Source organism: Chanodichthys erythropterus, chromosome 15, assembly GCF_024489055.1.
Source record: "Chanodichthys erythropterus isolate Z2021 chromosome 15, ASM2448905v1, whole genome shotgun sequence".
NCBI classification, from domain to species: domain Eukaryota; kingdom Metazoa; phylum Chordata; class Actinopteri; order Cypriniformes; family Xenocyprididae; genus Chanodichthys; species Chanodichthys erythropterus.
Genome location: NC_090235.1, coordinates 22,524,366 through 22,537,394, shown reverse-complemented (window position 1 = coordinate 22,537,394; position 13,029 = coordinate 22,524,366). Strand labels below are relative to the sequence as shown.

Genomic DNA, 13,029 nt, shown 5'->3' with positions numbered 1-13,029 from the left:
AGTACTGTTTCCATGGCAACACATCAAACTTTTATCAAATTCTTGGGTGTTTTTGAGACTCTTAGCATGCTTCAAATCGGATGAAACTCAGGGAGGAGGACAGGGAGGAGGGGGGCTCTATAGCGCCACCTTTTGACAAAAGTTGGGGGGGGGGGGGGTTAGTCTTACCTATAGGCACCAAACTTGGTATGTGGTATGTAATATATAATATATAATATATATATATATATATATATATATTGTTCTCATAAAGCCGGACAACTTTCTAATTTACAGTCATTAGCTCCAACCAACAGGAAGTCAGATATTTTGGTTTGAAAGGATTTTTTGAATAATCATGCTCTGAGTTTTTAAGTACTCCTCATAGGAGATTCATGCAATTGCCACCAAACTCAGTCAACATGAAACAAAGACACTGAAGATGCTGAATTGCGAACGATTATAGGATATCTTGAACAGTGTTGCCATGGCGAGGGATTCAAGTAATGACAAAAAAAAAGGAATACAAGAAGTGTCTCATATCGTGTAAAATTATTGTTTGATTTAAATTAAATTAAGATTGTATTTTGCCCGCCATGCACAGGTTTCTTGGGGTTGGGCCCGTAATCACTGCTTGCAGCTACATCTTATTAACCAAAAGTATTGGGACACCCCTCCAAATCACTGAATTCAGGTTTTCCAATCACTTCCATGGCCACAGGTGTATAAAATCAAGCACCTAGGCATGCAGACTGCTTCTACAAACATTTGTGAAAGAATGGGTCACTCTCAGGAGCTCAGTGAAATCAAGCATAGTTCCGTGATAGGTTGCCACCTGTGCAATAAGTCCTTTCGTGAAATTTCCTCACTAGTTACTAAATATTCTACAGACATCTGTTAGTGGTATCATAACAAAGAAGTGGAAGCAATTGGGAACAACAGCAACTCACCCACAAAGTGGTTGGCCACGTAAAAATCACAGAGCTGGGTCAGCGCATGCTGAGGTGCACAGTGCGCAGAAGTAGCCAACTTTCTGCAGAGTCAATAGCTACAGACCTCCAAACTTTGTGTGGTCTTCAGAACAGTGCATAGAGAGCTTCATGGAATGGGTTTCCATGGCCGAGCAGCTACATCCAAGTCTTACATCACCAAGTGCAATGCAAAGCGTCAGATGCAGTGGTGTAAAGCACGCATGGACTCTAGAGCAGTGGAGACGTGTTCTTTGGAGTGACGAATAACGCTTCTCTGTATGGCAATCTGATGGACAAGTCTGGGTTTTGGCGGTTGCCAGGAGAATGGTACATACTCCTAAATCTTGTGGAAAACCTTCCCAGAAGAGTTGAAGCTGTCATAGCTGCAAATGGTGGGCCAACTCCATATTAAACCCTACAGATTAAGAACGGGATGTCATTAACTCTCTGAGGTCTGAAAACGTGCAGGCGTGTTTTACAGGATTTTTTTCACATTGCAGCAAACCAAAAAATAGTCTGATAGTTCTCAGAAAATGAACTGTACTTATGAATACTAATGACAAAAAAAATGACACTTGCATCTAAAGAAACGTTGAAATGTCAGCTTTTAAATCGTGTAAGTCAAATCAAAAACAAACATTCTGTGTTTATGTAATCTGTATGAAAAGAGAGCCATGTCAGAAGTCCGTGATTCAGCTCAATACCCGCTAATGCGGCCACGCCCACGGAGCCAGCGCTATTCAGAGGCAAATTCAGAGGCAATACATGCATTCATCATCTCAATCGTGTATTTATCGTCTTGAAAAGTGTTTATTTGGATGGTAAAGCAATGGTTAGCGATCTCTAGAAGACATGCCGTTAGTTCCTAGTTCATTTTCTTCTTTATATTAATTTGTGGCCTAAAGGTGTACAGAGCGCCCTCCGGCTGCAAGTATGAATTAAAAACACCATTCCTGAAATGTCCTCTTCTTTACAATAATTTGTGGACTAAATGTGCACAGAGAGTGCACTTCGGCTGCAAGTATGAATTAAAAACACAATATCCAGCATTCATAGTGATGACAATAAATGTTACTGCTCAGTATAGAAAATTGACATAAATATATTAGAATCAATCAATATTTCTCCAAATGTGCATGCTTTTAAGCTAAAAGCCTATATGAAATGCCATAGAGGTAACATAATTGTTCAGACACATTGCATCACAGAAATAAGTTATATTTTAAAGAATATAATAGAATACAATTATTTTAAATTGTAATATTTCACAGCATTGCTGTTTATGATCAGCTGAGACATGATTACAGAGGGTTTTTCACAGCCTACCTGACTGAAAGGCCTCATTAATATGCAAGTCATTTCAGGTCATTATTATACAATTCTTTTGTCTTCTCAGGTGTAAATGGTCCATTATTTATGCAGATTCACACCTCCTCGCATACTGTGTTTCTTGACAAAAAGTGTCTTACAAAATTTAACTCTCTCTATTGTTTTATATGAAAGAGTAGGCAGCATAATTTTTACATAATTCTGAAGCAAAAACTCTAGTCTACAACCTCCAATAACCAGAAGTCTTGTGAACACAGATTTAATATACTTTTTTGGCCTTATTTCAGTGACTTAAGTTTTTTGTTTTTTCAATAACCATGCATAAACATTATTCCTTCAAAAATACAAACATGTACATACATGTTCCTCACATATTATTGTAGTCTAGTTTGTGCTGAATACAGTGTAATGACACTTTTGTCATTTATATGTTTATGAACAACTGAAAAAAGCACAAATGTCAGGGCATGTCAAAACTTCTCCAAGCCCCAAATCAGCATCAGACTCCAGAGGGTTAAAGTTCATGTGCATGTAAAGGCAGACGTCCCAAAACTTTTGGCAATATAGTGTATATTTTCAGTTTGCCTTTGTACCAAATAACCAAAAGCTCAATACAAGTCACAAAATAACAGCCCTAGGGCACATAACATTATTAATTATTAGGATGCATAACAAAACAAACTTAGTATAATTCTTTTTCATTTAACCTTCAGATAGGACATTTATCACACAATTCTGGCATTTCTCAAAAAATAAAAATAAAAATAAATAAAATAAAATAGAAAAGCCTTCCCCTTTGTTTTCTTTAAATGTTTAAGCCGTGTGGGTAAACTTGCAGACAGCGTTTTACAGGAAGAAGAGTCAGTGTTGTTCCACAACAGTTCATGAGCAGCTTAAAAAAATGTCTCCCAGTTCATTCCAGTTTAATGTGAGGCCAAATATTCACTATAGGGTTCAAATTTGCTGACCAGGAACCAAAAACTCTGACCATGCCAAAACATGAGCCTGATAGACTTGTTCTCAAGCCACTTCTTAGTTGTCTTTGCAATTTAGGCAGGAGCATTGACTTGTCGAAAAATACCATCTGATCATTCCTCTTTAGATAACAACTTTTCATTTGTGGGAAGCAAGCCATTCTGCAATATTCTCCTGTACTCCAAAGCATTAAATGACTTTTCACAGTGAAGCAGCTCAACAACAGCAGTAACTAAAAAGGCTCCCCACACAATGACAACTCTTCTTCCATGCTTCACTGTGGTAGAGATGCATTTACTATTATATTTCTCACTAGATTTTCGAAGACTGTTTCATTGTGATTCATCACTCCACACACAACTTTCCATATTCTAACAAAAAAAATCATTCTGCCTTTGATGTTTTTCTGAGACAGCAATGGCTTTTTAAGTGCATTTGCTTAAATGTTGCCAATTTCCTGACCAATAATTTGTAGTTAAGGCAATTACAAGCTTAGTATTTATCTGTGTTTGGCTTGGCCCATTTTTTGCCCAGTAGTGTACATCATTATAAAACAGCATCTAAATTGAGTGAAGCACATCATGTGGCAGCCATGTGAATAAAATCCTTTCATTCGTTCCTTAAACTACTAAATGTTCTAGAAATAACTAATGGGTAACACAAATAACATTTACAATGGGAGAGAGATGCTTTCAGCACATGACCCTGTACAGCTCAGACAGGATCAACATCTGATATGCCCTAATCATCAAACCGTCACAGAAGGGTCTTTGTAAATATATTCAACTGGTATCTTTGTTTTATTTGTATGATTTTGTTTATTAGACTCATTAGACACCATTACAACCATTATTCACCCTTTTGCCCTTTCTCACTTACATAGACTAGCCTATATCTAGTGTGGTTACTTCATTTATTCAGATTTATTCAGAGTTATAAGTTACTGAGGAGCACAGCAAAGTTGAGAGCAGAACAACAACAACAGCCTAAACGTGAATCATTCATTTTTAATAATTCATTCAGATTAAGCAACGGGTGTTAATGCATGTGTTTTTAGAGACATTCAATGGACATTTCACTTTGAAAGTGTCACAAAAACAGCAAGAAGCAATGTAATATTTTGTAGAAATGCCGCCACATACACGTTTTTCCAATGAGCCTGGGTTGGAACAGAAGTACACTGGCTCCTCGGTGAGAGACCAAGAGGGTCTATAAGGGACAGTCATCGTATCCTCCCGCATCACATCCTCAATCCACTCCAGCCTCCACTGTGATATCTCCATGACAACCGCAGAACAAGAGAATGCAAATGAGCCTCATACCAAGGTGTTCTGGGAGAAAAGGTCAAACGTAAAACCACTTCCGTTCTCTGATTTCCATTTCCAACACAACCTGTCCCTCACATACAATCGAAGTGCAACTAGTAAAAAATTAAAAAATGAACCAAAATGATGACGCACAATGAGAAACAGATAAGTATGAGCATCGACAGACATAATAATAAAGATAAGAAATAGCTCTTTAATGGGGCATGCACAGTTCCAGCAGCTTAATGAATGGATTGTTAAAAGATGGCATCAGTTGAACTCCAGAGATTATTATAGCTCCTTGTATTACTTCCATGATTGCAAATCAACTCTAAATTACAGACTAATGAAAGTGAGCTTCAGCCAAAAGAGGAAGAAACAGGTAGTTACCATCATGCAAAGTTGCTAAGGTGACACGCTTAAAAGGAAACCATCAAAGGACAACTATACTTAACTAAAACAGTTTCTAGAGGATTTCTTGTGGTTTCCTATCACAACAGCGCAATATCTGGGCCTATTTCTGAGTATGCGCAGTTGTCTATATCTAAATTATGATTAATGCATTTAGCAAACACATTAAAGCAGGAGCCAAAATTATCACCCACAAGCCAAACAAGTGTACAGCTGGCTGGGAAACTTGCTTGAAGTGACTAAATTACATTTCCAACAACTTTTACCTCAGTGCAGTGAAAACCCTGATAAGTTGACATTAGCACAAACTATGTTTAAGATCACTTAGGGTGTGTTCACACTTGGCATGTTTGGTTAGATTAAAACAAACCCTGGTGTGATTCATTTGAACCACAGTGTGGTTCATTTGAATAAGTGTGAACGCTACCATTGGAACCCTGGTGTGCACCCAACAAGCTGAAAAGATGGGTCTCGGTCCACTTCCAAACAAACTTTGGTGCAGTTCAAAATAAATATGAATGCAACACGGACCAAAGACATCTAAACGAACCAAAAATGCAACATGATGTCACAAGATGCGACCCTAAAAAGGAAAGAATGCTCAAGCATACCTGTTTTTTCTTGTCATAGTCGTGTTGTTGCCCATGACAGTTCGGTACAGGCATCAGAAAAAGCATCGTCTCGTAGCAGATCATCTTTTTTGTGTGTGTGATGGAGGGATTCCTGCCTCTGTTTTGACTCCTTTACACATTTTATGAGCTCTTCACGGGTTCTCGGCTGGTCAAAATACCATCATATGTTGGCTATGCACATGCAACAAGCGCATTTAGCTCTGAATACAACATTATTTTGGATGTGACCAATCCTGACCAATCAGGTTGTGAACATATCCAAATGACTTTAGGTTCAGTATAGGTTCGGTGTTAAATATGCCAATGTGAATGGTAAGCGGACCAGAACAAAATAGTTTTTTTTTGGTCTGGACCAAACAAATCAAAATGAACCAAACTGCAAGTGTGAACACACCATTACTGAACTGAAAGTAAACATAACAAACATTATATTAAATCAAGTCTGTTCACTCAGTGGCCATATTTGCAATACCTCCAGGCAGCTATTTCGGGCATTTTACTTAGAAGGTGGGATGTATTCCGCCATATTGCGCATTGCAGTTTCTCCCATTTATAAGTAATAGGAGTAAATTGTCTTTCTAAATCTATACTAGCCTTTGATTAAATGTCTTTATTGACATTCATTTTAATTTTGACTTTATTTCACCATATTAAAAAAAATGTAAATGCTCATAATTGACTCAAAGTTTGCAACGAAACAATTATTTTTCAAACTTTTGACTGGTGGTGCATGTGGAAAACTTCTCGCATTAACAAAATCATAAAAGGAATTAAATCAATGTTTTTGTAACAGGTGCAGTTTCACTGAGAGACTGGCTCATCTCTATCTAGTGTATAATTCTACAAGTGATACAATGACTTGCAATGTTTATCACACAGCTAAATAATGTGAAATGCATTAAATGCATTTTAAGAAAAGAAAAGAATTCAAACAATACACTGTCATGATCAATAAGAACTATCTATGGACAGTAAAGTTTCTCAGTTCATCGGTCACTGGCAGGTGTGGCAAATAAAAGTTGGATACTGGGTTCAAAACACATGGCAGAGCATTCCCAATACACAATACCCCATCTATCACATGACACTCTTTAACAATAAGAACACTCTTCTCCATTATGAACAAACGGCCAGAAAACAAACAATCTCACATGCAAGAGGAAGCTGTGTTCTAGCCTGTGAAGTGAACTACATGGTTGTTTAAATAGGCTAGTGTTATTTCCACACATAAAACTGTTTAGCACAAGTTGCTAATTAGATCTTCAAGCCACCTGCCCTATTCAGGTTTCCACACACTAGTATCACTACAGCAAAGTGCTATACAGAAATGCAGTAATAGGTTCATATGAACACTGTAACCCTTTATAATGACTAACTTTCATAGTCAAATACCAGTTGTCCATTAAACAAAATTTCTGCCATGGTTTCAACACAAAACCTAGTTTGTTGTTTTTCCAGTGTGAGCAAAGTACACATTTATGTGTGGTTTGTCACATGAATAAACTAATCTGTTAGCCCACTGCGAGCTACTGTTTACCTTATTATTCTGGAAATACATCTAGACCCGGTCTTCATTTTGACACAGAGCTGCCTGTAACTGAATTCAGGTTCTCTAAGTATATGCCTGCTTTGTATTTCACTGCTTGTGGGATTGTTCCCTTTTCCAAAGAAGGGAAATCCTGTTGCTGTATTACACAAGCTTCTTCTCTCCCATCTACATGTATTGTGCAATAGATAGTATGAAATAGGGAACAAATGTACATTACACAACCAATTGGCAAGTAGTAAGGCATTCAAACAGGGCAGAGTACAACTGGAATGGTTGAGAGAGGACATGAGAAGTTTTGGGTGTCCTCAAGCTCAGTACAAGAGACAGGGAGGGCTGGGAACAGATTACATGACCCAACCAATAGCAGTCGTCCTCTCAGAATAAAGAGAAGGGCAGAACTGTGTCCCTTATGAGCTGGAGGTCAAACAGGGAAGTCAGCCAACATAAAGGATTTGGCAAGCAGAATCACAGAAGCAGCACAATTTAGCCAGCGTAACCATGTTTGTGTGTAGTGTCATTTATGCAATGTTGTGTAGCACATATTCATGTTAACCACAACAGCAGAAGTATCTTCAGTACCATCTCAAATTGAAAAACAGAATGGCATTACCATCGTTAAATGAACTTTATCCTAAGGCCAATTCAATACTGTGGTTAGTTAGAAAGAATAAATTAAATAAATAAACATACATTAAAGTCACCATAAAATCAAAATTTACATTTTTTTTTTTTATCAAGTATTGCAGCATTTATTATAAACTTTTTATCTGTGCACATCATTATTTTTAATGCATGTGCTCTCCTAATTTTTAATCAAAATCATCTACTCTCATCCACTTTTAAAACTACACTCGTGAACTTCCTTAAGCACTTCCCCTCGGGGGAATTCCCACCGCCATTTTGAAGTGCGTTCAACTTCTTCAAGTGGACGAGGGAATTTTATTTGGACAGACCCTCGAACCCTTGGTTGACAGAGGGAGCAAGTCTACTCAACATTTACACTTCAGGCAGATGCATAGACCACAATTAGGGCTGCAACAATTAATCGCGATTAATCGTTTGCAAAATAAAAGTCTGTGTTTACGTAATATATATGTGTGTGTTCTGTGTATAATAATTATATAAATACACACACATACGGGTATAAAGTTTAGAAATATATGCATGTATTATAAATATATATATTTATATATTTTATATTACATATAAACATAAATATTTTATATATAAATATAACATTTTTCATAAATATATACATGAATGTGTGTGTATTTATATATACATTAATATTATACACAGAACATATATATTACGTAAACACAGACTTTTATTTTGTAAACGATTAATCGCGATTAATCGTTGCAGCCCTAACCACAATGCAACATTATTCCCTCGAGCGGAAGTTTGCGAGTGTATGACTGAAACTAGTGTACCGCACACGTCCTGAAAAGTGAAGCCAAAGTATTTTGATCGCCCCTTGGTGGCTAGCTGCAGTATAGGTCATAAACCCCGCCCTCTCCATGTAATTGAAAGGGACGTGAGTCAAACTAAAAAATGCATTTAAACTTCAAATCATTTCTTTCCAAAGATGGTTTATGTCCTTGTATGTAGCTCTTATCATTGCATACCGACATATGTTCAAGTGTTCATTTTTCCAAAAAGTTTGGGTGTAATGTTATGATTGACAGCTGCACTTGTGATTGAGTCTGCTGCGGCTCCATCTCTGAATGACAATGGGCAACAACCATTTCTTGGATTTTCAGGCTTCATTTTTCCACAGAATTGACGATACAAAAAAACTTAAGTTGTGAAGATGGAAGAAATAGTTGTAAAATCTGTGATTCAGCTGTACTGCATTATGCTAATGTTTGCTCATGAATTTTCTATAGCTTCAGCGTGATAAAAGCCCAGTAGTTGACAAAATGAGAGGATAAATGATAGACCTGCTTTGTTCTTTTCGTGGTTAACAACAGGATGCAACAATAACAAAGTACAATAACTGTTTTTTTGTCCAGTTGTTTTTTATCATGACAATGTCAAGATTCATCAGGCTCAAATTGTCAAAGAATTGTTGGGAGGGAGCATGAAGAATCATTTTCACACATGAATTGGCACTGACCTTAACCTCAGTGCAAGTTTTTGGGATGAGCTGGAGTAAACTTTACAGAGTGCTCACCTCTTGCATTGTCAATACAAGATCTTGACCAAAAAATGATGTACCTCTTGATGGAAATAAATGTTCTGATGTTTTTCCATCAAGAGGCGCATCAATTTTTGGTCAAGATCTTGTTATTGGCAATGCAAGAGGTAAGCTCTCTGTAAAGTCTACTTCAGCACATCCCAAAAACTTTCAATGAAATTAGGATCAGGACTCAGAGGAGCCAATTCATGTGTGAAAATGATTCTTCATGCTCTCTGAACCATACTTTCACAATTTTTTTAACCCTGGTGAATCTTGACATTGCAATCCTGGAATATGGCCATGATGTGTCTTTCTACATGGTTGTTTAAGAAATGAAAAGCTACACATACTCCATCTTTTAGGATTAAAAGAACCATTGCCAAACATAAAACATGCTAGAAAAATAATAATCACTGTAATAATGATCCATCCATAGACTCTTAAGCATCTACCAATTAAAATCCAAACAGCGACTTTTTTTGCCGGGCAGTGTTGTGTATTACATATATATCACACCAAATGGTTAAAGGAAGTTCGATTCATTAACGCGAATCGGTTCTTTTAAACAACTCCTTTCAAAGAACTAGTTTGAAAACGATTCAGTAATTACTTTATGTCTGGACGTGATTACGCAATCACATGGTCCTTATTACGCTATAAAACATTTAATAAGGCCACCAAGACATATTCCAGGTTATTATTTTCGATTGGTTTTGTTATAAAAGGTGTAATTTCCCATTTCAGTCTGCTGCAGCCAATCGATTCATTTAAAACTACATTTAATTTGCATATTTACGTTACAAAAAACTCAAATGTACATACTGTACATCTCTAGGGGGATAAGAAAAGTTATCTACGTTTTAATAAAATTCTTTAACTCTTATGCTTGTTGATAAATACATTCGAGTCATACTTTACTATGTTTTCTAAAAGCATCGCGCAACCCACAACGGTTCAATTGATTCATTAAAAAGATCCGATTCAAAAGAATCATTCGCTTGCGAATCGGACATCAACACCACGAAGCAAACTGATGTAAAACACACAGGGCCTAATCCCAAACTCTTATATACAAACACTGAATTTCTAACTGCAGAAATAGGAAACCGTAGTAAGAGCTGTTTAATACAAAGCTCTTATGAAATATGAATCTTACCTTTGGCGTGACAATCAGCGCAAAACTTGTTTTCCTCTGAGGCGAGAAGAGATGTGAGAACAGCCTGATAGCGGTCAATGTCTTTGACTGATTTGCCCGTCATCTTCAGAAATAAGTATATCACTTATCCACCTGGTCTGTAATAGTCCAAGCCGCTGAGAAGATGTTCAGATGTCTGTCCGTTAACGAAACACCGGGAAGCGGATCACTGACAGTCACAACCGGCTGTTGTAGATGAAGAGAAAAAAACACTACTGTACTGCTGGCTTCCGCTAATCTTAACAGGAAGAGGAAAAAGCTGTGAGCCACGGATCATATAAAAACACCATATTCCCCTCTGTACATTCGCTGGTCCTTGACACCCAACTTTCCACCCGCAGTATCAGAGACACATCGAGCACGTTCAACCGCTACACTTCAGTGTTACTCATCTCAGCTGCGCTAGTCACAGCACTGCCTCTGCTGTGTCTGCTGATGGACGGCAGACATGTGCTGTTTAAAACATTCAATATCTAAAAGATCTCGACTACATTCAGCATCTGATGGACAATTGCGGTCGTGATGTTCGCTGCTCAATGATGTGAATTACAACCCCTTTGTGTAATTTCTAGAAAAGGGGAAATTGCGCCGCCCTGTGGGGTAACGCGACACTGCGGTCAACATTCATTCATGTTCGTCTTGTCACACAAGAAAGATATTTAAAGGGTTAGTTCTGCCAAAAATTAAAATTCTGTTATTTATTACTTTCCCCTCATGCCGTTCCACACCCGTAAGACCTTCATTAATCTTCGGAACGCAAATTATAAGATATTTTTGTTGACTCCTTGAGGCCTCCATAGGGAGCAATGACGTTTCCTCTCTCAAGATCCATAAAGGTACTAAAAACATATTTACATCAGTTCATGTGAGTACAGTGGTTCAATATTAATATTTTAAAGCGACGAGAATATTTTTGGTGCACCAAAAAAAAACAAATTAACGACTTATTTGGTGGTGGTCGATTTCAAAAACACTGCTTCAGGAAGCTTCGGAGCATTATGAATCAGCGTGTCGAATCAGCGGTTCGGAGCGCCAAAGTCACGTGATTTCAGCAGTTTGGCGGTTTGACACGCGATCCGAATCATGATTCGATACAGAAGAATCATAACACTCCGAAGCTTCCTGAAGCATTGTTTTGAAATCGGCCATCACTAAATAAGTCGTTATTTTGTTTTTTGGTGCACCAAAAATATTCTTGTCACTTTATAATATTAATATTGAACCACTGTACTCACATGAACCGATTTAAATATGTTTTTAGTACATTAATGGACCTTGAGAGAGGAAATGTCATTGCTGGCTATGCAGGCCTCACTGAGCCATCGGATTTCAACAAAAATATCTTAATTTGTGCTCCGAAGATTAACAAAGGACTTACGGGTGTGGAACGACATGAGGGTGAGTAATAAATGACATTATTTTCATTTTTGGGTGAACTAACCCTTTAAGGACTGTATCTTAAATCGCACCGACATACACTCAGGCAAGTGTCAACTATTTGTAGGTTTTAACAAAAAGGTTGAAATGTGTTCTCAGGAGGAGGAGTATTTTTTATAAAGGGTTCATCAGGGCAAGTTTCCAAATTAAAATGTATTCATGTAATTGTCGGGGGGAAAAGTCTGATTTCTGTATGTTTATTTATTTATTTATTAGCATCTGTATTTTCTAGCATCTGCATTTGTATTTTTAAAGTGTTTGTTGTTTAAATATTGTTTTAGTTTTAGCCTACTAACATTTGACTGAAAAGCCTATAATAGATTATTAATGGCTGATTTCACTGTTTCAACTCATGCCATATCATTTTCGTTAATTGAACTAAATCTGAATACAAAAATACAAATAAAATATTATATAAAAAAACGTAAACTATACTAATTAGCAAAAAGTAGATTATGCAACTAACTGTAATGAAATAAATACATTTTTTTTTCATTTTTTTTTTTGCCGTGACAAAATAAATAAATAAATAAAATGACAAAACACACAGCAAAATTAATAAAACCTAAACTAAAATGAAAATAGAAAAATAGAAACTAATTTAAAATATTAATAAATACTATAATAGTATATTAATAATACTTCAATAACACTGCCCCGCATGTGACAACATGCCCCACTATTGTCACAAACGTGTTTGAACTGTAATATAAAAATAACTGTAACTGTAAGGTATATGCAGAAATGTATTTAAATTAATGTACCCTGAGAAATATTCACTATATTTAACAGACAACTAGGCCTAGGTCCTTTGTAATGTTTACAAATCAAAATTAGGATGTCTTTGGACACTTTTTGGTCATTTTACACTTTGTGGAATATAGTTGATGATCTGTGGTTAATCCCAGTACAACAGTGTGATCTTAAAATAGGTGATTTGGAAAATGCAAACGTTAGCCTGCTAGCATTTAAAGCATACGATCCCACCCCAGAGATCGTATTATTATAGGGAGATAGGAGGGTCTGTATCTCTTACCATTGGGGAAAGTGTAACGCTAACTT

The 13,029-nt window shown here is 36.8% G+C and overlaps 1 protein-coding gene across 3 annotated transcripts in view; it reads right to left on the bottom strand.

Moving 5' to 3' along the window:
- Positions 1-11,067, bottom strand: part of smap2 (small ArfGAP2) — a 28,125-nt gene extending 17,058 nt beyond the window's left edge. For 2 of the 3 annotated variants that reach the window (XM_067411619.1, XM_067411620.1), the window contains exon 1: positions 10,492-11,067. In XM_067411619.1, coding sequence (XP_067267720.1) covers positions 10,492-10,594 — 103 coding nt within the window. In that variant the 5' untranslated portion in view covers positions 10,595-11,067. Of the gene's footprint in view, positions 1-7,141; positions 7,239-10,491 lie in introns of those variants that run through there. The other variant, XM_067411621.1, reaches the window with a different exon arrangement.
- Between the last annotated feature and the right edge of the window lie 1,962 nt (positions 11,068-13,029).